The 24074-nt window shown below is 40.7% G+C and overlaps 1 protein-coding gene and 1 pseudogene across 2 annotated transcripts in view; both read left to right on the top strand.

The window, feature by feature from the left end:
• Positions 1-24074, top strand: part of GLT8D2 (glycosyltransferase 8 domain containing 2) — a 59815-nt gene that overhangs the window by 20469 nt on the left and 15272 nt on the right. For both annotated transcript variants that reach the window (XM_058308645.2, XM_058308648.2), the window contains 2 exons: positions 18353-18399; positions 21124-21216. In XM_058308645.2, coding sequence (XP_058164628.1) covers positions 18381-18399; positions 21124-21216 — 112 coding nt within the window. In that variant the 5' untranslated portion in view covers positions 18353-18380. The remainder of the gene's footprint in view (positions 1-18352; positions 18400-21123; positions 21217-24074) is intronic.
• On the top strand, positions 10363-16530 carry LOC101447577 (peptide chain release factor 1-like, mitochondrial; annotated as a pseudogene).

Raw genomic sequence — 24074 nt, 5'->3', positions numbered from 1 at the left:
TAACCATAAAAATTCCTTTTCCACAAACCTTCTGCACTTTCAGTATACATTCAGGTTTTGTCCCACATTTTACTCTTTCTTAATAACCAATCATTTTATGTTAGGACAAAAATTATTTTCTGTTTCTTTAATAATGAAAACACATCCTATACATCCTACATACAAGTTACCAAAATGATTTTGGAAACTGTCTCCAAGCAAACTTCTTACAACGTACAGTTACCATCAACACTAAACAAACTTGTTAAAATAATAATTCAGTTTGGTTATATGCAAATACAACTTTTCTTTATTTCTAGGGGCACGCAATACTAGAAACAGTCTTTTAAAATGATTTAATGGAATTAGTCATTTAAACACTTTAATTCAAACAATGCTTCTGTAAACTTCTTATAGTTATTTATAACCATATAGATTATAATTATATTATTTTAAGACAAATTTCACCTTCACAGAATACATTCCCTTACTTAATGTTACCATAATACCTTCTACAACTTGCCATATGCATTCAAGTCCTGTCCTGCATATGTTCATTCTGATTTTATGAAAACCAGCCATATTATTTTAGGACAAAATATACTTTTTTAAAACAACTTATTAAATTTCAGTCAGCACTCCCACAAACTTTTTACCTTCTTTAATATTCATTTAAGTTTTACATCCTTCATTTTATCCTATGAAGAAAGATAAACTTCATTTCAATTTAGGCAAGAACTATTCTTTATGAAGAGACTTATAGTAATTTTGTTAATCAAGACTTACAATTTTTATCATTGTAGAGATCTTATTAACATTTAAACTTACGTATTAATATAACCGCTTATTTAATTTTTGGCCATTTGAATAGAGCTCTTTAAGAAATTTTTATTTATTAATTTATATTACCATCTGGAGGATCAAAATATACACTAACATTGAACCAACAGACAAACACAAAAATAATTACAACACACCAACAGAAACATAAAGTTTACAATTTGACTCATAATTCTTAATTTTCTGGTATAGCTGTTTTTAAGTTCTCCATCATTTCACATCTTAGATTATATTGCTTTTAAGATTTCTTTTGGAATCCATTTTGCCTGTAACATGCAAGCTTGTTCTTGGAAACACTTTTATTAGTAATCAGCAATCAGTTAGGATAACTTGAGCAGCATAAATGCAGTTAAGCTCTTATTTAGCAGTTTAGACAGATAGTTAACACACATTTTTTGGATTACTACTCTTTAAGACTACACTAAGACTTGAAGTTCAGGAGTAAGCTATTGATTCAAAACTGAATATTCCTGAATATTCATGAATAGTCCTCTTCCAGCAGCTTAATTCTCCTAGCCCCCAGCAGCCCACAGCCACATTATCATGTAGGCAGCAAAGGGGAATTTGCACAGTTGCTGCCAGAATATTTTCTTTATCTTAGTCAACACTTTAACAGAGAGTTTTCTTACAAGCATGATTTCACCAACAAGGGCCTTATTCAGCATTTTTGCCTGGATGGGACATTGTATTTGTGAGTTAACTTATCCTTGCACAAGCGGCTCCCATAATTTCCCTCCATTCTAGCCTGCAAGATGCCCTGTTGTAAAGCTGACAACTTTGGCTGAGGATCTCTGGGTACGGGAAGAGGAGGAGGTGTCAGCAGAGGGGAAAGTGACTTTTTAAAGTCAATTAATGAAGGAGCTGAAGGCAAAACTTTAGATTTAGTATCAAAACAGATTTAATAATAGTCCAAGTGGGCCAAATAGTAAGAGGGAGCAAAACACCTTGTACATGTCATTTTTTAACTCTTTTTCCTACTCTTTCCTAATCTCCTAATTCTAAACTTCTTATTGCTGGGAACTATGAGCAATATTTTCCTATAATCTGTAAGAGTTCTAAAATATGAGACTCACTGGTCTTGGCTCCCGTGCCTTGAGAAGTTGTTTTAGGAGACAGACATATGGGTGAACTGTCTCTGTTTCCCATCGTAACCCTGCTAAAATACCTGAGAGTGTCCTTACTCAACGAGGACTTGGAAGGCCTTCTAAACCACTCGGGGCTCTGTGCCGTGACAACACCTTTAGTTTCGCTCAAAGCGATTCTTCTTCCCCTCGAGTCCCTGTTCGGGCGCCAGTTGCTGCGACCAGCTCAGCAATAGGTTTGCACAAAGGGAAGGTGACACAGAACTGAAGAAATAAAAGGACAGAAAGAAAGACACAAGAGAGAAAATAAAGATGGGACCAGGGGAACCAACAGCTTCTGGAAGTGAGAGCCTCAACCCTAGTTTCCACATCGTATTTATTAGAAATTACAAAGCAGTAGTTATCTGTTTATTTTCAAGGCTGCTTGTTATTAAAGCTGTAGCCCCTGCAGTGCTAGGGAGCAGGCCATAACAAAGTTCACACGTCTCCACATGCAAACAATTTTCGTGCTGACCAGACAGAGTTCCGTCTAGTCAAGGCCGGTGTTCCTAAGCCCACACTTCTTATCTGCATTATGGAAACATTTCAACTTCAAACCAAGTTCCCACATTCAAATTCAAGCTATTTTCCCACAACCTTTGAACTGTAAGCTTTTACCCCCAATAAATCCCCTTTTAAAAAGCCAACCCGTTTCTGGTACTCTGCATCAGCACCCCTTGGCAAACTAAAGCAGAGATAGGATTTGACCCCAGATTTGTCGACTCGAAGGCCCACATCCTAACCAAGCACTACACCGACAATTGTAGAGAAGTCTTTCCACTTGGTTCCAGTGCCCCGAGTAAGTTTCTGTGTCTTTCCTACTTGGAATTTCTTTTGAAACCCAGAAAGTGCTGCCATTGAAGATGAGATGAAATTGTTCAGAGGGAAAGAACGATGTCAATCAGACATGCCAACTCCTTATACAATTTCATATTTAAAAAGAAAATAAAAAAGCAGGTGTTTTGTGGGAAGTACATGACTCTCAAGGACTCTGTTCCTGCCTTGTATTTTTAAAGTGGTTTAGGGTTTCCTATAAGAATCTGCTTCAGGAATTTCCCTTTTTGGCACACTACTGCCATGCCTTGCAATTAAATTGTGCCATTATCAGTTTTATGAAGCCTCTTGTTTGATTGTAAAGAGATTTCACAGTTGCTAACATGCTGGGTAGGTGAAAGATGAGCCCCTTCCTTAGATGAGTCAGCACGGCTACCCTCTCTTTGCTTCTGGCCTGGTCTCAGTAGTTGAGGTAACCGAGCACTCAGGGAAGAGCAGAATAACCTTGCCTGTGAGCTGTGAAACTTCAGCGGCACATGGTGAAATCTGTCTCCTGGAGCAGGCAACATGGCCCTTCCAGAGCATAGCTTTGGATTTAGCCCTCATTTCAAATCCTTGCTCCACCTCTTCCTAGCTTTGTGCTTTTTTTTTTTTTTTAAAGATGTATTTATTTTATTTCCACCCTCTCCTCCTCCTCCCCCTCCCTGCTGGTTTTTTGTTTTGTTTTTGTTTTTTGCTGTCTGTATCCATTCGCTGTGTGATCTCTTGTATCTGTTTCTCTTTTTGTCTTCTTTCATGCCACATGGGCACTTGGCTTACCACATGGGCACATGTGCAGGCACTTGGCTCACCGCATGGGCACTCACCTCACCGTGTGGGCACTCTCACGGGCTCTTAGCTCATCGTGTGGGCACTCGGCTTGGCTCACCACCCGGGCACTGGCTCACTGCACAGAAATGCTTTCTCTTTTTCTTTTTCACCAGGGGGCCCCAGGGATCAAACCCAGGTTCTCCCAAGTGTTAGGAAGAAGCGCTACCACTTGAGCCATATCTGTTTCCCTAGCTGTGTGCTTTTGAGCAAGGTACTGACCTTCCCTGAACCACAGTTTTCTCATTTGAAAAACAGAGATAGTAATGTATCTATTTTTTTTTAAAGATTTGTTTTTTATTTATTTCTCTCTCCTCCCCGTCCCCCTCAGTTGTCTGCTCTCTGTGTCCATTCGCTGAGTGTTCTTCTGTGTCCGCTTGTATTCTTGTCAGCGACACTGGCAATCTCTGTCTTTGTTCGTTGTATCATCTTGCTGCATCAGCTCTGTGTGTGGTGCCACCCAGGCCAGGCTGCACTTTTTCTGCTCTGGGCACACTCCTTGAGGGTGGGGCTCCCCTACGCGGGGGACACCCCTGTGTGTCACGGCACTCCTTGCTTGTATCAGCACTGTGCATGGGCCGGCTCATCACATGAGTCAGGAGGCCCTGGTTTGAACCTTGGATCTCCTATGTGGTAGGCAGACACTCTATCCGTTGAGCCAAATCCATTTCCCAGTAATACATCTATTTTTGAACATTGTTGTAAGAATTAAAGATGAAGTACCTAAATGAGCATAGGTGCAAATTAATCAATAAATGATAGCTATGTGGGGAGAAAGTATCCCTGATGATGCTTTACTCTGGACATTTTCACAGTTCAGAACTGTAAGATTTTCACCTAATAAATTCCCATTATAAAAGCCCAAATAAATAAATAAATAGTTGCTATTATTGTTTTCTGGCCACAGAAATATCTCTCATCTGGCCACAGCAAATGTCTATTTAAGGACTCTTGTTTGCAAGAACTGAATCTCATTTCCAAGCAGCTTGGGGGGCAAATGAGGAATTTATTGGCTTGGCTAACTGTGGTAGGTTGACTCATGTCCTTCACAAAGACATGCTTAAGTCCTGACCCCTGACTTGTAGGTGCGAGCTCATTTGTAAATAGGATCTTGGACGCTCTTATTAAAATGAAGCCAAATTTAATCAGGGAAAGCCTTAATCTGGTATGATTGGAATCCTTGGAAGCAAAGAGAATTTGAACATGTAATTACAAGCCACAGAAAGAGAAAGAAAGAGATAGATGGCCATGTGATGGAGGCAGAGACTGATGGTCAGCATGCTACCATCAGAATGCCACAGACTTCAAGAAGTCAAGCATGCAGATACTTGATGTTGGACATCTAGCCTCAAAACTGTGATCTAATAAATTCCTGTTGTTTAAACCAACCAGCCAGTGGAATTTTGTTATAGCAGCCCAGCAAACTAAGATAATATCTAAGATGCTGAGGGAGAGGTTGGCCTCCAGGACTTGGAGCTCAGCTTTGCCTCATTCTCCCCCAGGGTACTAGAAGGTTTTCCTTCATGGAATGGGGGAGGGAACATGTGGCCAAAGAACATTCTAGGCTTATATCATTCCAAAAAATTATACAAATGCTTATCATCTAAAATCGTTTTGATAATAAAGTACATGAAATCTTATCTCAGAAGAATCCTGTTTTGCTATTTTGACCTCATTCCTTCTCAGATGTAAGAAACGAAGAGGAGAATGACCACTACAAACAGGCTCAGAGCTCCTGGACAGACAGCTTATATTCTGGGAAAATAAAAGGGATATTGTCTGGTTATTTTCAGTGAATTAAATACTTGAATCAAATCTGTTGAAGAGTTTCCCTAGATCACTGCCAAGTTCTCAAAATACTTTGGTTCATGAAGAAACCCTGTGGTATTTTGATAGCCCGCCCTTTCTTTTTTGCTTGCCGTAGGCTCTGTCATGTTGCTAGCTTCTAAAGGTTACTATTCCCTGTTTGCTGTCAGCAACTTCAAGTCAAATGTCAGGTCCAGAAGTTCCTTTAAGGATCATAATTAAAAAGGATCAACTTAATTTAAAAATAAACTTCAAGTTTTCAAGACAAATTATATTCATGGCAAATTAACTTTTGTTAAGGTAAAGGAAGCCCCTTAGTTTCTAGGTCCTAGGTTGATTGGCAAAATGTCACCAAAAAGTGCATGTACATGTAAATGGGACCAAATTTAATTTCATATTTCCAGACTAGAATAAATTTTATCATCTGAAAGTTTTAGCTAATGGTTAAATTTTGTTTTTTCACCAAATCAGCCCTTCCTTCCTATGCTTCTCCTAATACCCACTGCTTCTCCTCATGCATATCTAAAGTATTGTAACAAGTCTATAGAAAAATTGTGAATGAGGAAAACACAGGAAGCAGTGCTTTTTAGCTTCCTCAAATTTCAGAGCACAGACAAAATACCCCAGAATATAACACAAAGATGGGATTTGAATTTGGGGAAATGTTTGGTTAAAACTTTTTCATGTTGTAACAGCTCTTTTCTTGGCTCTTTTACAGTGGTGCTATTTTGAGAATGCTGTTGAATCTTTATTTGGTGATATAGTTCCCTTCTTAGCCTAATGGCTATCAGATCTGTAATCCTTCTTGTAAAAGGTGTAGGAGAGTGTCTAGAACCAGTGTTGACCTCTCTCTCCCTGCAGTGGGACACACTTCATCCTCTAGACAAACTCTTTGACAGTCTAGACACCCTGGAATATTAATGAAAAATTAAAGGGAAAAATCTATTTACTGGAAAGGACACCATTTTCTACAAATGGTGTTGGAACAACTGGATATGCAAATGCTAAAAAATGAACCTCAGGAAGTAGATATGGCTCAACTGATAGAGCGTCCGTCTATCATATGGAGGGTCTAGGGTTCGATCCTCAGGGCCTCTTGACCATGTGGTAAGCTGACCCACACACAGTGCTGCCATGTGCAACGAGTGCCATGCCATGCAGGGGTACCTCATATAAGTGTGCCCCATGTGCAAGGAGTGCGTCCTGCAAGGAGAGCCGCCCCACGAGAAAAAAAAACAAAAACGCAGCCCACCCAGGAGTGGCACCACACACACGGAGAGCTGATGCAGCAAGATGATGCAACAAAAAAGAGATGCAGTTTCCCAGTGCCGCAGGATAATGCAAGCAGATGCAGAAGAACACACAGCACATGGACACAGAGAGCAGACAGGGTGGGGGTGGGGGTGGGCGGAACGGGAGAGAAAAAAATAAAAAATAAAATCTTAAGGAAAAAAAAAAAGAACCTCAAACTACACCTCATATCATATGCAAAAGTGAACTCGAAATGGATCATAGGCCCAATTGTAATACATAAAGCTCTTAGAAGAAAACAGGAAAAAATCTTCATGACCTTGAGTTGGGCCATAAGTTCTTAGAAATAACACCCAAAGCATGATCCATATAAGAAAAAAATTGATGAGTTTAACTTCATCAAAATTTAAAACTTTTGCTCCGCAAGATTAATAGCTAAGAGAATGAAAGGATAAGCCACAGACTGGGAGCAATATTTGTAAATCACTTTTCCGACAAAGGACTTTTGTATCCAGAATGTGTAAAGGGAAGCGGACTTGGCCCAGTGGTTAGGGCGTCCGACTACCACATGGGAGGTCCGTGGTTCAAACCCCGGGCCTCCTTGACCCATGTGGAGCTGGCCCATGTGCAGTGCTGATGCGTACAAGGAGTGCCCTGCCACGCAGGGGTGTCCCCGCTTAGGGGAGCCCCACGCGCAAGGAGTGCACCCTGTAAGGAGAGCCACCCAGAGCAAAAGAAAGTTCAGTCTGCCCAGGAATGGTGCCACACACACGGAGACCTGACACAAGATGACACAACAAAAAGAAACACAGATTCCCGTGCTGCTGACAACAACAGAATAGTGTAAAGAACTTTCAAATGGAAAAATAAACAATGACCCAATTTAAAAATAGGCAAAAGATTTCAACAAATATTTCACCATGTATAGATGACAAATAAGCAAATAGAAAGATAGCATTACTAATTGAGGAAGTGCAGACTAAAACCCTAATGAAATATACCTGTTAGAACAGTTAAACTAAAAAGTACTGACAATACCAAGTCTTGCAAGGATGTGGAGTAACTGAAGCTCTCATACATTGCTGATAGGATTGCAAAATGGTACAGCCACTCAAGAAAACAGATTGACAGTTTCTTATAAATTTTAAACACACATTACTAAATGACCCATAAATCCTACCTCTAGGTATTTACCCTGGCAACATGAACACTTACGTTCACACAAAGACTTGTACACAGGTGGAAAGAGCTCAGTTGTCCATTAATGGAGGAGTGGACAAATTGTGCAATATCCATACAGTGGAATATTATTCAGCCATAAAAGTGAATGAAGTACTGATGCATGCTACAACGTGGATGAACTCCAAAACATTGTTAAATAAAGAAGCCAGGCACGAATGGTCATATATTTTATGATCCCATTTATATGACAATCTGGAAAGGTAAACTATAAGAACAGAGAACAGATCAGTGGTTGCCAGCAGGCAGCACATGGAATTCTTTGAGGATGTTGGAATTGTTCTCTATCCCATTTATAGTGATTACAAGAATCGATGATGTGTTAAAATTCACGGAACTACGGGAAACGGACTTTGGCCCAGTGGTTAGGGCGTCCATCTACCATATGGGAGGTCTGCGGTTCAAACCCCGGGCCTCCTTGACCCGTGTGGAGCTGGCCATGCGCAGTGCTGATGTGCGCAAGGAGTGCCATGCCACGCAAGGGTGTCCCCCGCGTGGGGGAGCCCCACGCGCAAGGAGTGCGCCCGTGAGGAGAGCCGCCCAGCGTGAAAAGAAAGAGCAGCCTGCCCAGGAATGGCGCCGCCCACACTTCCCGTGCCGCTGACGACAACAGAAGCGGGTGCCGCTGACGACAACAGAAGCGGACAAAGGAACAAGACGCAGCAAACAGACACCAAGAACAGACAACCAGGGGAGGGGGGGAAATTAAATAAAATAAATAAATCTTTAAAAAAAAAAAAATTCATGGAACTATACAACAAAAAAGTAAAACAAAATTTAATTTTATTGTATGTAAAATTTTTTAAATGTAAGAAATCAACAAGTCAGATTTTGAAGCTGACTGATCACAAATATACCTTTTAGTAAATTACATGTACCATAGGAAGGAAGCCTATTTTTTTTTTTAAAGCTGTTATACTGAATGTTTATTATGTAGCACTATTTGTGTTTCCATGGGTGAATCACTTTTTTAATTATGGAAGTTTGCAATAGGAAATTCTTGGAAACCCAGGAGACCACAAAGAAATTGCCTTGCCTACCTGTATCAAATGTCTTGGCAGAAAAATAGCTCTCTTAAGGCCAATTCTTTACTCTCTGAAGAAGCAGTTGGCCTTTTCTGTTAAAATGGGAAATTGTTCCTGGAATGCATCTAGTTGATAGACCTTTTGGAATTGCTCCATGCAGGTCGCTGGCCTGGTAGAAGATAAGAATTGGTTAATGATGCCAACGTTGTAGCTCTGGTTGCTTTTCTGAATTTCATGGCTTTGGCTTTGTCACTTTCATGAATTAGGTGTATATGTGTGTGCGTGTGTATGAGAGAGAGAGTATAATCTCTACTTATCTGTTTTGTTTGAATAGATAATACATTCACATGATTCAACATTTATAAGTCAGAACACAGCAGAAGGTTGTATGAGCTCTTGATAACTGGTGCCCATTTTGATTGATTGGTGCCTGGGACCATATTTGTTTTTAAATACGTTCACTATAAGCCCAGTAAGAATAGCAACTGAAAGTCTTCCTTGTTTTTGTGTCCTGTTCCCCTTCTTTTTTTCTGTGACCTTTAATAGCGGCATAAGGGCCTTTCAACATTAGGCTATATGAAGTTGCAAAAAGGTAGATCCTTTATTTCGAACAGTGTACACCAAAGTGAAAAAGGCAAATTTTACCCCAGATCTATGTCAGGCATTCCTCCAACCTTCATTTGAGGGCTCTCTTTTCCATTTGTGTTTCCCATCCCTTGCCATCACCCTGAGGGTCAGCCTGCCCCTCTCCTATATTTGCCCACGACCAGTTTCTGTCATGCAGTGTGTGTCCCTGAGGTATCATGCTGTGAGCCTGGAGCTATGAAAAGCCTACAGGACAAACCCAGTGAGTCTTCCTAGAGCAGCAATTTTTCTTGATGGCAAAACATTTTAAACATTACTCTTCTGTGACATCTTAGACTCAACTTAGTTGACTCAACCTAGCCCAGAAGCTCTAACCTTTAACCGGGGGTGCACAGAATTCCTAAGGGGTCCATGGATAAATGCCAGGGGTTTTCATGAACTTGGATTAGAAAAAAAAATGGTCTGCATTTTCACTAACATTTACTTGTCATTGAGCATTTCCCTCAATTGCGAATGCAAGCAACAAATCAAAAGAGTAAGAGTAGCAATTGCAGTATACCTGTGACTATGCCACCAGCAGAAATGAGAGGCTTTCATATTACATGACAATATCTCATAAGATTTATAAACTCATCACTACTTCAAATTATAGTAGTATACCTGCTAGTAGATCTTGTCATTTAATACATCGATAAAGAAGTATATATATTGCTATATCACAAATTTGCTTTATGCTGATATTCTCATGGCTTTCTTTTCTTTACAATTTTGTAATAGGTTTTCTGTATAAGCTGATGTAGTTTTTTGTTTGTTTGTTTTTTTAACTAAAAACATTGTGTGAAAGGCCCCATGGGCTTTACCAGACTGCCAGATTTATGACATGTAAAAGGTATATTGTAAAAGATCTGGACAGGCATGGCCCATGTCTGCTCTGGATTCCTCTGGAGGGCCTGTTTGCTGGTGATGGACCCCTTAGGGCCTCCCTCCAGTGCCAGGAAGGGTCTGAAGTCCAGCTGCAGGTCAGGGGGCCAAACCAGTGGTGGCAGCAAACCTGCTGAGCAGGAAGGACCAGAGTTGTAGGAGACCTAGCCCTTGCTGCACAATGAGAACTAAGCCTTCAGGAAATTTGTACAGAATGAAATAACAGTGGGTCTAAAAGAAATAACTCGACTGAAATCTCAGATTACCTTGCTCTTTGTTTTTTCAGAAGAAATAGAGGAAATAGAGGAAAATGATTTGATCCATGCCTTAGACATGCATCTGCCAGAATTGGGGGTTCAGAAGGCTATAAATACATGAAATTTGAAGGAAGGTGCATGCAGAGTACAAAGAGTGCCAAAGACAACCAGCAAGATGGTGGCAGAGTAAGGAGCTCCTGGAGTCAGCTCCTGCTATAGAACAGTTTGTAAACACCCAGAGCTATCTGGAGCTAGCTGAAGCACCTGTTTGAGGGCTCCAGAAGACCAGAAGAGCATCCTTGAAGGAATGGAAGGAGGAGACTGCCCACCTGCAGAGAAGACTCGTAAGTAGAGTACTCCACGACAGAGGCTGGTGCCCATCCTCCACTGGAGGCACAAGCTGCCTTGGGAGCTGTTCTGCAGCTGGAATTGAAAGCTCCACTTCCCCAAAATGAGGGAGGAAGAGACAGTTGGGCACAAACTTCAGCTACTGATGAGTATATTCAGCAGGTTAAAGTATAATCCTAAGAACAGCTAAAATTTGAGCCTGTCCAAGTCAGAAAGAGGCCAGTGGCTGCCATCTTAACTCTGGGCCTACATGAGGGGAAGTGGGGCAGACTGAAAATCACAGTGCTGGTAGGTACCAGCTTCTTTCCATCCAGATCAGATTGGAGCTCTAGCCTAGGGCCCAGAGCCACCTCCAGCAGGAAGGAAGCTACAGGGACCTGCACCAGCCCCTCTGGGAAATTACCTACCAAGATGCAGAGGCAGTAATTATCCTACTTTGACAGTGCAAGCTGCCCCAGGAGCTATTTTGTGACTGGAATTGGAAGCACTATTTCCCCAAAACAGGAGGAGAAGGAGATGGTTGGCTACCAGTTTTGGCTACTGATTGGTAGACTACGCTGTCTAAGGTATAACCCTGGGAACAGCTGGGGTGTGAATCTGTCCAAGTCAGAAAGATGCTGGTGGCTGCCATTTTGACTCCACCCCCAGCATGAGGAGAAGTCAAAAATCACAGTGATGGTAGCAATCAGTTTCTTTCACCCAGATCGGCCTCCACCCCTAGACTAGGCTTGAGCCCTGCCTCTGGCAGGGAGGAGGCTGGTGGGCCCTGCACCAGCCTATCCAGGTAACTGCAGGTACATTTGACTGGCACAGACTGAATAATTGGAAGTCTATTGGGGCAACCATGGTCATCTTGTACACACACTGCATAGATTGCTGACCACACCTGCAGCTCCATCCCTGCCCCAGGCAGGTGAGAAAGGGACATGAAGCTTCATCAGTCTCTCTTTGCAACTACAGTCTCAGCCTGCACAACTTAAATTATTCCACACAGCTGTGACTGTCCCTAACCCTGGCAAAGGAGAAAGTTGGGAGAAGCTTCATTGGTCCCTGGGGCAATGAGGACAGCTTGAGCCTCCACAGCTTATAGCACCAACTACATCCTTGGCTCATACTGCACAAGCAGCAAGGGGGAAAGGTTAGGAAGCCCTAAACTAAAGAGAAAAAATACTGTAGTAATTCAGATGCCAAGACACCAACAAAAAATTACAATCCACACCAAGAAACAGGAAGATATGGCCCAGTTAAAGGAACAAGATAAGCCTCCAGATGACATAAAGGAGTTGAGACAACTAATCTTAGATGTTCAAACAAATCTCCTTAATAAATTCAATGAGATGGCAAAAGAGATTAAGGATATTAAGAAGATACTAGATAAGCACAAAGAAGAATTTGAAAGCATACATAGAAAAATAGCAGATCTTATGGAAATGAAAGGCACAATTAATGAAATTTAAAAAACACTGGAATCATATAATAGCAGATTTGAGGAGGCAGAAGAAAGGATTGGTGAGCTTGAAGAAATGGTGTCTGAAAGTGAACATACAAAAAATCAGATGAAGAAAAGTATGGAAAAAATTGAACCAGTTCTCAGGGAACTAAATGATAGCAAAAGCCATGCAAATATACATGTCATGGGTATCCTAGAAGGAGGAGAAGAGAAAGGAAAGGGGGCAGAAGGAATATTTAAAGAAATAATGCTAAAAAATTTCCCAACCCTGTTGAAGGACATAGATATTCATGTCCAAGAAGTACAACATATTCCCATCCAAAAAAATCTGAATAGACCAACTCCAAGACACATACTAATCAGAATGTCAAATGCCAAAGACAAAGAGAGAATTCTGAGAATAGCAAGAGAAAAGCAAAGCATAACATATAAGGGATACCCAAAAAGATTAAGTGCTGATTTCTCACTGGAAACCATGGAGGCAAGAAGTCAGTTGTCTGATATATTTAAGATACTACAAGAGGAAAACTTCCAGCCAAGAATATTATGTCCAGCAACACTGTCTTTCAAAAATGAGGGCAAGATTAGGATATTTACAGATAAACAGAAACTGAGAGAATTTCTAAGCAAGAGACGAGATTTTCAGGAAATACTAAAGGGTGTGCTAGAGTCTGAAAAAAAAAGACAGGAGAGAGAGGCCTGGAAGAGAGTCTAGAAATGAAGATTATGTCAAGAGAAGTAACTAAAAGTATCAAAAGATTGGTGAAAATACATATGACAGATAAAACTCAAATAGTCAGGAATAAACTTAACCAATGACATAAAGCACTTGTATTCAGAAAACTGCAACTCATTGTTAAAAGACATCAAAAAAGGCCTAAATAGCTGGAAGAACATTCCATGCTCATGGATTGGAAGAATAAATATCATTAAGATGTCAATTCTACTCAAATCGATATACAGATTCAATGCAATCTCAATAAAAATTTCACCAGCATTTAAAAAAAAATGAAAACAAGATAATCAGGTTTATTTGGAAGGATAAGGGGTCCTGAATAGCCAGAAACATCATAAAAAGGAAAAATGAACCCTCATCTTCAGACTTTAAATCATATACCAGGCGCAGATGTGGCTTAACTGATAAAGCATCCGCCTACCACATAGGAGGTCCAGGGTTCAAATCCAGGGCCTCCTGACCCATGTGGTGAGCTGACCCACGTGCAGTGCTGCTGCGCCAAGGAGTGCCGTGCCATGCAGGGGTGTCCCCCATGTAGGGGAGCCCCACGCACAAGGAGTGCGCCCCTCAAGGACAGCCGCCCCGCTGAAAAAAGTGCAGCCTGCCCAGGAGTGGTGCTGTACACAAAGAAAGGTGATGCGGCAAGATGACGCAACAAAAAAGAGACACAGATTCCGGATGCTGCCTAGAATGCAAGCGGACACAGTAGAACACACAGTGAATGGACACAAGAGAGCAGAAAATGGAGGGGGAGAGGGGAGAGGCGTGGGGGAAGGTGAGAGAAATAAAATAAATCTTTAAAAAAAAAAATCATAATACCTAGCTATAGTGGTAAAAACAGCATGGTAGTGGCATAGACAGATGCATAGACCAATGGAAACAAATTCATAGTTCAGAAACAGACCCTCACATATATGGTCAAGTGATTTTTGACTAGCTTGTTGAACCCACACAGCTCAGGCAGAACAGTCCATTTAACAAATGGTGCTGAAAGAACTGCATATCCATAGCCGAAAGAAGAAAAGAGGACCCCTATCTCACACCTAATCCAAAAATTAACTCAAAATGGATAAAAAACCTAAAAATAAAAGTAAGAACCATAAAACTTCTAGTAGAAATTGTAGGAAAATATCTTCAAGACCTGGTGGTAGGTGGTGGATTCTTAAGGGAGATAAGAGGAGAACTGAGATGGACTACTGATGTTTAATGTATGTAGAAGTTTTCATTAGTTTTACTGTAAAAATGTGGAAATGTATAGAGTGGATGGTAACAAATAGTGAGTAACAGCTAGTTTATAAATGGGGATGTGGTTGAAAAATGGTAGTCGAGTAATGCAAATGCCAATTGACAGAATGCTAGAGAATAATCTAGGAACTGAAGAGCACAGTAAACCAAGAGGTGGATGAGAATCATGGTTGATGGTATAGATGCAAGAGTGTCCTTTGTGAGCCAGAGCAAATGTATATCACAATTGCAGGGTGTTGGGAATGTGGAGAAGCATGGGAAAAATATAACTGGAGAGACCTTGGGCTGTGGTTAGCAGTAATAATATAATATTCTTGCAACTATGCCAAAGATTTACTGTGTTGATAATGAGACAGTATAGTAATGTGAGCCAAATGTACACTATGGATGCAGTAACAATCAGATATTATCTTATCTGTAACAGATGTTCCACCACAGTGTGGTGTGTTGATAGAGGGTGTTGTCTGGGAATTCTGCACACATGCATGATTGTTTTATAAGTTTACAACTTCTTTCATAAAAATATATTTAAAAAATAAATGGTGGGCTGGGGGAAAACACACCAAATGTAAAATAAGGACTATAATTAGTGGTAAGATTTTGACAATATTCTTTCATAATTTGTAACAAATGTCTCACAACAATGCAAGGTGGTAGAGGATATGGGACTCCTGTATGATGTTATGTATGTTTGCTTTGTAAGTTCACAACTTTTACTATACACTTAATTGTTTATGTATGTTCATATATAAATGATATAAAGATAATAATAATAGGGTGGGTTGGGGGAAAATACTTTGGTTAGTAGTAATATTTTGACAATGTTCTTTAATCATTAGTTAAAAAGGTTTAACAACAATGCAAGTTACTGGTGTTAGGGTGAGTTATGAGAGTCCTGTATGATGTTATATGTTTTTAAGTTTACAAGTATTAGTATACACTTATTGTTTATGTATGAGTGATATACTTCAATAAATTAATTTTAAAAAGTAACAAAACAAAGAGTGCTGAAGATGGAGAAACAAGGCCACATCCATGCCAGCACCAAAACTGGGCAATATTACCCCAACCTACTGAAGTTAATCTAGTGATTCATCCTAAAGTCTTGAGAATCAATACCGAGTGAGCCAGTGGAGCTGGTGGGCAGCCTGTGAGTACCAGTCCAGATAGTTCATCTGCCAACAGGAAGAAGAAAAAGGATGAGAAAGAAAAGGACTGTTCCTTGATAATAAATACAGATTTTTTCTATTAAAACTCTTTGATTCTTATAATCCTGTTCAGGTGTTGTCTCTGAACACCAACTGAGCAATAGGGAGATGGCTATGAAAAATGTATGTGCAAAATTTCACAGCATGCATGTAGAAGAAGAAACAAAGGTACAATGCCAGAAAGATTCAGATTGGAAATTGTGGTAGTTTGAGACTGTATGTACCCCAGAAAATCATGGAATTGAAACTGACCAATTCCTGTGGGTGTGAACCTATTGGAGGTAGGACCATTTGATTAGATTACTTCAGTAAAGTGCGACCCAGAGTGGGATTTAATCCTCTTACTGGAGTCCTTTATAAATGGAATCAATACAGAGAGACGGGCTGCAGTGACACAGAGGTACTCAAAGAGCAACTCCCAGAGACTGAGAGAGAGGGTCCCAGAGGCTGGATGCTGGAATAGGCAGAGTGTTGATTGAAGCACAGAGAGAGGTCCCCAGAAGCTGAGAGAGGAAGGTGCAGAAACCAGGAAGGTGAAAGCAACGATCCTGGAAGAGCCTGATGCCTTGATTTGGACATTTTCACAGCTTCAGAACTGTAAGCTTTTAATTAATAAATCCCCATTGTAAAAGCCAACCCGTTTTGGTATATTGTCTTGGCAGCCTTTTGCAAACTAAAACAGAACTAAAGGAAGATTAGAGAAAATGAGGACATACAATTTTCCACAAAACCAGGTCACAGATGACAGAATAAACAAGCCCCTGCATGATCTTGAAACTTTTATGCAAGGAGAGTATATACAGATGATCTTGTGCAGTCAATTGACTGATTGTGCCGATTATGAATCTATAGTAGAAATTATTTCCAAAAATATTTAAGTTGATTTGTTATTAAAGCCTTTAATAGCCGAAAACAAACAAAACAAACAAACAAAACAAACAAAAAAACAAAACAAATCTGCCATGGATTTGGAGATTCAAATAAAATTGGCTCCCCTTTCCCTACACCACGACTTTCCCCTCAAATTCTCACAAATTCCTGGAGGCTTTATGCTCATTTCCAAAACCCATGAAACTTTCTATCCCAGTTGCATGTCTCCCCTGCCTTTCACATACAAAATGGGGAACACGGCCCCCTTCCCTTGATTTCCCTCAGACACATTACATGCATCTTTAGGTGAAGGGGCACAACAGTGCAGAGGAGGGGTGGGGAATGGAGATGCAGAAACATGGCAGAAAATTGTAGACCGCATAGTAGGCACTTTGTTCTTGAAAAGTCCCTGGGGCTTGTCTGTTACAGGGAAAGAAGTTCTCATGGGCAAGTCCTTCTAACATTTCCTGGCCCCTATCACAGGATCCTTCTCTTCCTCACATTAGGTTTCCTTGGGCTGCGGCCAAGTCCCAGGATTCTCGTTCATCATTTACTTGACCTGTTCAGCTTTCTCTGGCTCTCACCCTGCCCACCCCACCAATATACAGAAGACCCTGATTCCATAACAGTTTTCTGCCCACAGAGTTGGAAACTCGTCCAACAATGAAAGGATCTATAATTTTCTCACCCACTATATTCTTGTACAGTTCATATGAGTTTGAAGATAAAACAAGAAACTTGGAAGGTATTTTGAGCTCATTGTGGGTGACTTTGAGTGTCCACTCTCCTTTAATGTCAGAATTCATTCTCTGAGAATGTTTGAAAGACATCCCATGCTCTTAGGAAGGTAAAGACTAATGGAGGGGGTTATATGCAATTAGGATGAAATCCCAACCCTTTTCCAGGGTCTGCAAGCTCTACAGTATCTGACCCCTTAGTACCTTCCCAGCCTCTTCTGGCTTGTCTCTCCTTTGGTCTATTGTTTTCCAGTCACATTGACCTTGAAGCTGCTAGAATAATCCGAGCTCTTTCCAGCCACAGGGACTTCGCACTTGCTGTTCCTTCTCCACACTCTCCACTTGACTCCTGCTCTTCTGAGCAAATGCCTTCTCCCACTTTCCCTGAGTCCTTCTCCTAATGCACTCCACATCCCTGTTCATCTTTGTACCAGCACCTTGGTTGTTTTCCTCATAGCACTTATCCTAATCTAATTATTTTGTTCCATCTTAATATGTCTTTATCCCGCTGGACAGAGAGCTCCAAGATGACAGGGATCGGGACTGTTTGGTTCACCAGTGTAGCCCCACTACCTCGCACAGTGCTGGGCTCTGAGCTGGGACCCAATCAATACTTACCAAATGGGTGTAAGAAATGTCCCTCTTAAGGATCTGTTTCCACAAAGAATTCCTAAAGATTTAAAAGCTTTCTTGTCAAAGGAGTAAACGAATGAGATTAGAAAAATAGGCATGGGGTTGGTTTTTTGGATCAAGGAGACTTCCTGCATGACACTTCTTACAGTAAGCGCCACCAGGTTTGTTGAACCAGAAGGTCGATAGGGATCTTTCTGGAGAAGGTAAACACACCTGAAGACAAAAGATTAGCTGAAAGGGGCCCTTTGTAAGGTTTGCGCAGCCATAAAAATCACTTTTGAAAAGATGAGTTTTACAGTCAAGAAATACTTTGTTTTCAAACTTGTAGATTTGGGAAGGAAAAGAATGATTGCCCAATTCACCATCTATTAGACTTTAAAAGACGACATAATTCTTAACAACTGCTGACGACTTTTCAGCTGATTTTCTTTTAAAAACAATTTTATTCTCTAATCCACAGGTCACAGTTCTTACCCACGTGAACACAGATGGCTCTGTTCCGAAAAAGTAAGATTATAACTTTTGAAAATAATGATTAAAAAGTGGATATTTTTGAGAACTGTTTTGATGCTGAGCGTTGGCTTTTTTTGAAGTCTTTTTAAAAATTTTTGTGGACAGTTTTCCATAGGCAATTTTTGCCATCATTATTTCAGGATTGTTCCCATGGAAAGTTGAGTATTTTGACCAGAGGTGGGCTTATCACAGGAAGGGTTATATGTTTCTGTAAAGATTGCAAGTATAATTTTTTTCTCATTCCAAATATACACTCATGTTCATATCTCATTTAGTATATGTAATTTTGTGTTTTTATTTTTAAAAAGGCCCCTCAAATTGTAGAATCTTTAGACCCACCAAAACTTAGATTTTTCTTTGATTTTAGATCAAGCATTTTGTGAATTTGGAAGGAAATGTAGCAATCTCAGTGTATTACTGTTATGCTCAGGCTAGGGTTGCCAGATTTAGCAAATAAAAATTCAGGATACCCAGTAAAATTTGAATTTCAGATAAACAATGAATAATTTTTAGTATAAGCGTGTCCCAAATATTGCATGGGATATCCTGATACTAAAAAAAAACTTATGCATTCTTTATGTGAAATTCAAAAATTATCAGTGTACTATAGTTTTTCTCGCAGGCCTACTACCTCAGTGGTAACACCTGTGGTCAAAATGGTCTGATGGCAGTAGGCATTGGAGGCCTCCTCGAAGTGGCTGTGGTAGGCAAATATGATTCAGACTTGTCGGTAAATTCTAGAAGTTTGTCTTGTTTTCATGTTTTGGGTGTTTTTGTTTTTGTTTTTAACTGAGTCCAGTGTTTCACTATCGCCGGCTGAATCTGTGAATCCAGAAAGGCGGGGAGGCTCTGGATATCAGCATGATAGAATCATTGAGCCATAGAATATTGCTCTGGAAGGCATTCTTGTAGGCTGTCCAACTCTTTCTTTTTACACATAAGAAGACAATGGCTTAGAGTCAGAAAAAAGAGCAGTCTGAGGACAATTAATTTAAATACCTTGATGCACAATAGTAATAAATGATAATACACAGAAACTGTAGTCTTTACTGGACATACATTGCCTCATTGCACCCTCCAAGCAACCTTGTAAGGTAATCATTGTTATTACAATCCCCATTTAGCAGATGGGGAAACTGAGATTCAGGAAGTTAAGTAACCCATCGAAAGTCACTCAGCTAGGAAGTTGTAGATATGGGCTTTGAGTCTGATTTCAAATCTCAGTCCTTTCCTCTTCTACCAACGTTTCCAAGACTTCTGGGATTTATATAACACATATGGCAATGTCCTACCTTCTCAATTTTCCACTGTGTGTTCTCTCTGTCCCATGCATTACAATACTTTCCCCAAATTGACCTGTTTCAAAAATTTATAAAAGAAAGTTAATATCATTACTCTAAATGGAAAAAATAGTAAAAAGCATAAAACATGGTTTATGAAAAAACATAAAAAGGTGACTATAAAATATATGATTAGAACAATCTTAGTTTTGTTTAACCACACTGGCCTGCCTGTACATGAAATCAGAAGGATTGTCTTTCTCACTCTGTAATATAACACTATGAACTCGAACCTCCTAAATCATCTTATGCACAACCAGTGGTATGTGTGCCAAATTGAGGAAAATATGATACTGTCCCACATTCCTTCTCAGTAGATCCCAAGGGCAGGTATCACTGATCTGGAACACATGGTCCTGGTGGCTTAGAACTGAAAGAAGTATTGGAATCTTCTGACCTTTTACCCAGGGCAAGAATTTTCTGCACATCACCCTTGACCAATTGTTGAATTAATTGAGGAGCTGGGTAACAGTGGTGGAGCACATGTACTCCTAAGAAGTACTGGCCTGTAAGAAGTGTTATATAAATGTTGACTGTCATTTGAAACAAAATATTCATGTACAAGAGGTGGTTCCAAAGGCAGCAGAATGCAATGATTACTGTATTGCCTCTGGTCAACCTGGGGGTAGCCCTGGATTCTGGATCCTTGAGGAACAGGTTAACTAATTACTTCATAGGCCATCTCTTTTAAAGAAAGGTCCGATACCACCATGCCTATGTTTGTCTTGTAAGGCATCTGCTCACACCACCATTCGACATCCAAAAGATTTCAGTTCGAAAAGTTAATTTTTTTTTTAGGTGCTTCTGGGGATTGAAACTAAAACCATACATGGGAAGCAGGTGCTCGACCACTGGGCTATACCTGCTCCCTCAATAGGTTAAATTTAATGTGTTTGGGGAGCAGATGTAGCTCAGGTGGTTGAGTGCCTGTTTCCTATGTAGGAGGTCCTGGATTCAATCCCCCCTACATATTTTTTTATTCCCCCTTGTGGTTTGCTTGCTGTCCTCCTCTGTCAATTCACTGCGTGTTCTTCTGTGTGTTTGTATTTATTTTTATTTCCCTCCTCCCCCCCTTGCAGCTTGCTTGTTGTCTGCTCTCTGTGTCCATTCACTGCGCGCTCTTCTGTGTTTTTTCACTTGTCTCCCTTTTTGTTGCTTCACCTTGCTGAGTCGGCTCTCTGTGGGCCAGGTGGGCCAGGTGGTACTCAGTGGTGCTTGCGGGCCGGCAGCTCTCCGCAGCGTGTGGGCGAGCCTGCCTTCACAAGGTGGCCCAGGATGCAAACCCAGGGCCTCCCATATGGTAGACGGGAGCGCAAGTGATTGAGCCACAGCCGCTTTGCCCCCTACATTTTAAAACTTTTTTCTGTTTTTATTGCAGTTAATCAGGTGCTGCTGTTCCTTCTGATTGTGACCCTCTGTGTGATTCTGTATAAGAAAGTTCATAAGGGGACCGTGCTCAAGAATGAAGCAGGTAAGTAAGCCCTGGAATCCATCGAGGTGGGAAACCTGGGAACGTGGCTTCAGTGTATTCGCTTGGGTCCTTTCAAGAGCTGGGTTCAGAGATAAGCAACGATTTGGCCAGCAACCAAGAACTTATAAAAAATTCATGAAAACAATTTAAAATGTATGATCTAGCGTAAATGGACACTGAGAGCACCAGGAAAGAGAATGTTGTCCACACAAAGACCTGTACATAAACATTCACAGCATTATTTATAATAGCCCCAAACCAGAAACAATCCAAGTGTACATCAAATAGTGGATGGACAAACAAAATGTAGTGTATCCATGCAATGGAGTTCTATTCAGCAGTGAAAAGGAACAAATGAAAGGAAAAAAAAGCCAGACCCAAAAGACCACATAAAGGATGGTTCATCTATATGAAATTTCTGGAAAAGAGTTATCTATGGAGTCAGAAAGCAGATGAGTGGGAGTGATTGATTGCAGCCATCTCAAGAGAACTTTTTTGGGTGATGGAAATGCTCTAAATCTGCATTACAGAGATAGTTGCACAACTCTATACATTTCCTAAAAGTCACCAAACTGTTTACTTCCAACTGGTAAAATTTAAGATATCTAAATTACACCTCAATAAAATTGTTTTGAAAGAGAGAGAGAGGGAGCGAAAGAAAGGCAGTCATTCAAATTCAAAATGTGGTCTAAACTTCTGGCAGACAGCCAGATTCCTCTCGCACTTTGTTCCTTGCCCCTAAACCTATATATTCAGTCAGCTGACCCCTCTGAACACTCTTCTCCATAGAAAGAAATGACTCTTTGATAATAGCTGTTAAAATGACTGTAAGGAAATGCACATTATATGCAGAAAAATGAAGCATCTGGACCATTCCAGTGGATCCAGTGTCACATTTTTATCACATTCAGTGTTAAAATAAAAGAATCCGTATTGTGAAGTGCCATTCAGAAGAACACAGAGTTGACATAGAAAGATGTCTGTGGTGTGTTGAGTGGGAAAAGCCAAGTTGCAGAAGAGTATGAAAAGTGTGCTTCCATTTTGGATTTAAAATAAGACATGACTGTGGTATATCTGGAGCAGGGTTTGAGAGGCACACACCATACTGGTGACAGAGGTTTATCTTTGGAATGGTTGTGAAGAGGTCTGCAAAAAAAAGCCACAATTTACCCGGTACTCTTCTTTTTGGCTTGGAATTTTTTCAAGAAGCACATGCTAATTTTTATTACTTTTAAAATGTGAATTAAAAGAACTGGTGTTATAAGGTAATGTCCAGAGATCCTGTGAAGCCACGTGCTGAATAAACATGGGCTCTCTTTCCGTGTTACCTCCCAAGAGTGACATTCTATGTATATCCTGAGAATTTCTTTTGATTAGCTTGCTGGCAATTCATTCCTGCCTCCGGGTGAGGCTAATTTATACATTCGGGTAAAACAATCCTTATTTGAAATGTAATTCAGAGATTGGGAGTTGAGGGCAGACATACCACCTCTTCTAGGAATAGGGATGGTTTGATAATAATTATGCTGCTTGGGTAAATGGACTAGGGCGATATCATGTCCTGTCCATTTCTGCCATTAGTATAACATTTTTGAAAGTTTTACTGGACATTCAATGGCTTCTTATAGCCAAACCAGTTAACAGATTGGCTCAGGCACCAGCTTGGGACAATTATTCCAAATTCTCCAAGAAGCTGTAAGAATGGTGCACTGGTGAAGATTTTACAGTTGATAAACCTTCCTTACTCTTCAACATGCCTTCCTTCTGTCCCAGGGAGACTTCTTGGCAGAGAATAGGGTTTCTGGCTTAGGCTTTTCTGAGTGACTGAGGCTCTTTAGAAGTGTAGGAATGTGACACGTCTGTTACAAACATGGTGTTTGACCTTTTCTTGTGATGTCTCCACTTTCATGGGGACACCTTCCTCCTACCTCATGGGCTTGCGTCATTCTAAGCCTGGTGCCAGGCGCTGCCCCAGGTTTTCAAGCCTTCCCTCACCCAGAAATTCCCAGGAAGAGCCCATGGATTCATTGCCCCAGGGTTCGCTTCTCTGAGGCCAACCCATCAATCTAGTTTAGTTCATTTCCCAGAACTCCTATTAAGCATTTCCTTGGTACCAGGCCAGGTGGGAATAGTACTGTTCTAGTTTGACAACGTGCTACCAATACAAAGTACCAGAAGTGGGTTGGCTTCTATAAAGGGTGTCTTTTGGGGGTAAAAGCTTACAGTTCGAAGGCCATGAAAAGTCCCAATTGAGGCACCATCAGAGATGCTTTCTCACCAAGGTCAGCTCCTGTTGATCCTGGTGTCTTGCCACATAGTGAAGCAAGATGGCTGCTGAGCTCTGCTGTGGTCTCAGCCTTCCCCCTCCTGCGCACCAGCTCCTCTTGAGCTGCTCCGTGGGCCCAGCCTCCGGGGACCTCATGCTTAAGCGATTCTCTCTTAGGAGGCAGGATCAAACATGGCCTGGGTGGCTTCCCTTTCCTGTGTAGGTCTGAGTGAATCTCTCTGTGTGTTTCTGTTTATATCAGACCCAGCAAGGGGGCAGAGACTCAAACTGAGTTACACCTCACTAACTTAGGCCAATCAAAAGCCCTAAATGATCTTATCAAGTAAGCTAATCAAAAGCCCCTCAACTGAATTTGATGCAAAGAGTATCACACCCAGAGGAATGGATTAGTTTACAGACATATTTCTCTTTTTGGATTCATAATAATTTCAAACTGCCCTAAATGCAAGGAGCTTTCAGTTTAATGGATGAGCAGATCTATAAATAGATTCTTCCAGGACAATGTGGTAAGTGGTCAAATAGAGATCTAATAAGCTCATCCATCCATTCATCCCTCCATCCCTCCATCCAT

This window comes from Dasypus novemcinctus, chromosome 12 (genome assembly GCF_030445035.2).
Source record: "Dasypus novemcinctus isolate mDasNov1 chromosome 12, mDasNov1.1.hap2, whole genome shotgun sequence".
Lineage (NCBI taxonomy): Eukaryota > Metazoa > Chordata > Mammalia > Cingulata > Dasypodidae > Dasypus > Dasypus novemcinctus.
The sequence above is the reverse complement of the archived record's forward strand: the minus strand, read 5'-3'. Positions and strand labels throughout refer to the sequence as shown.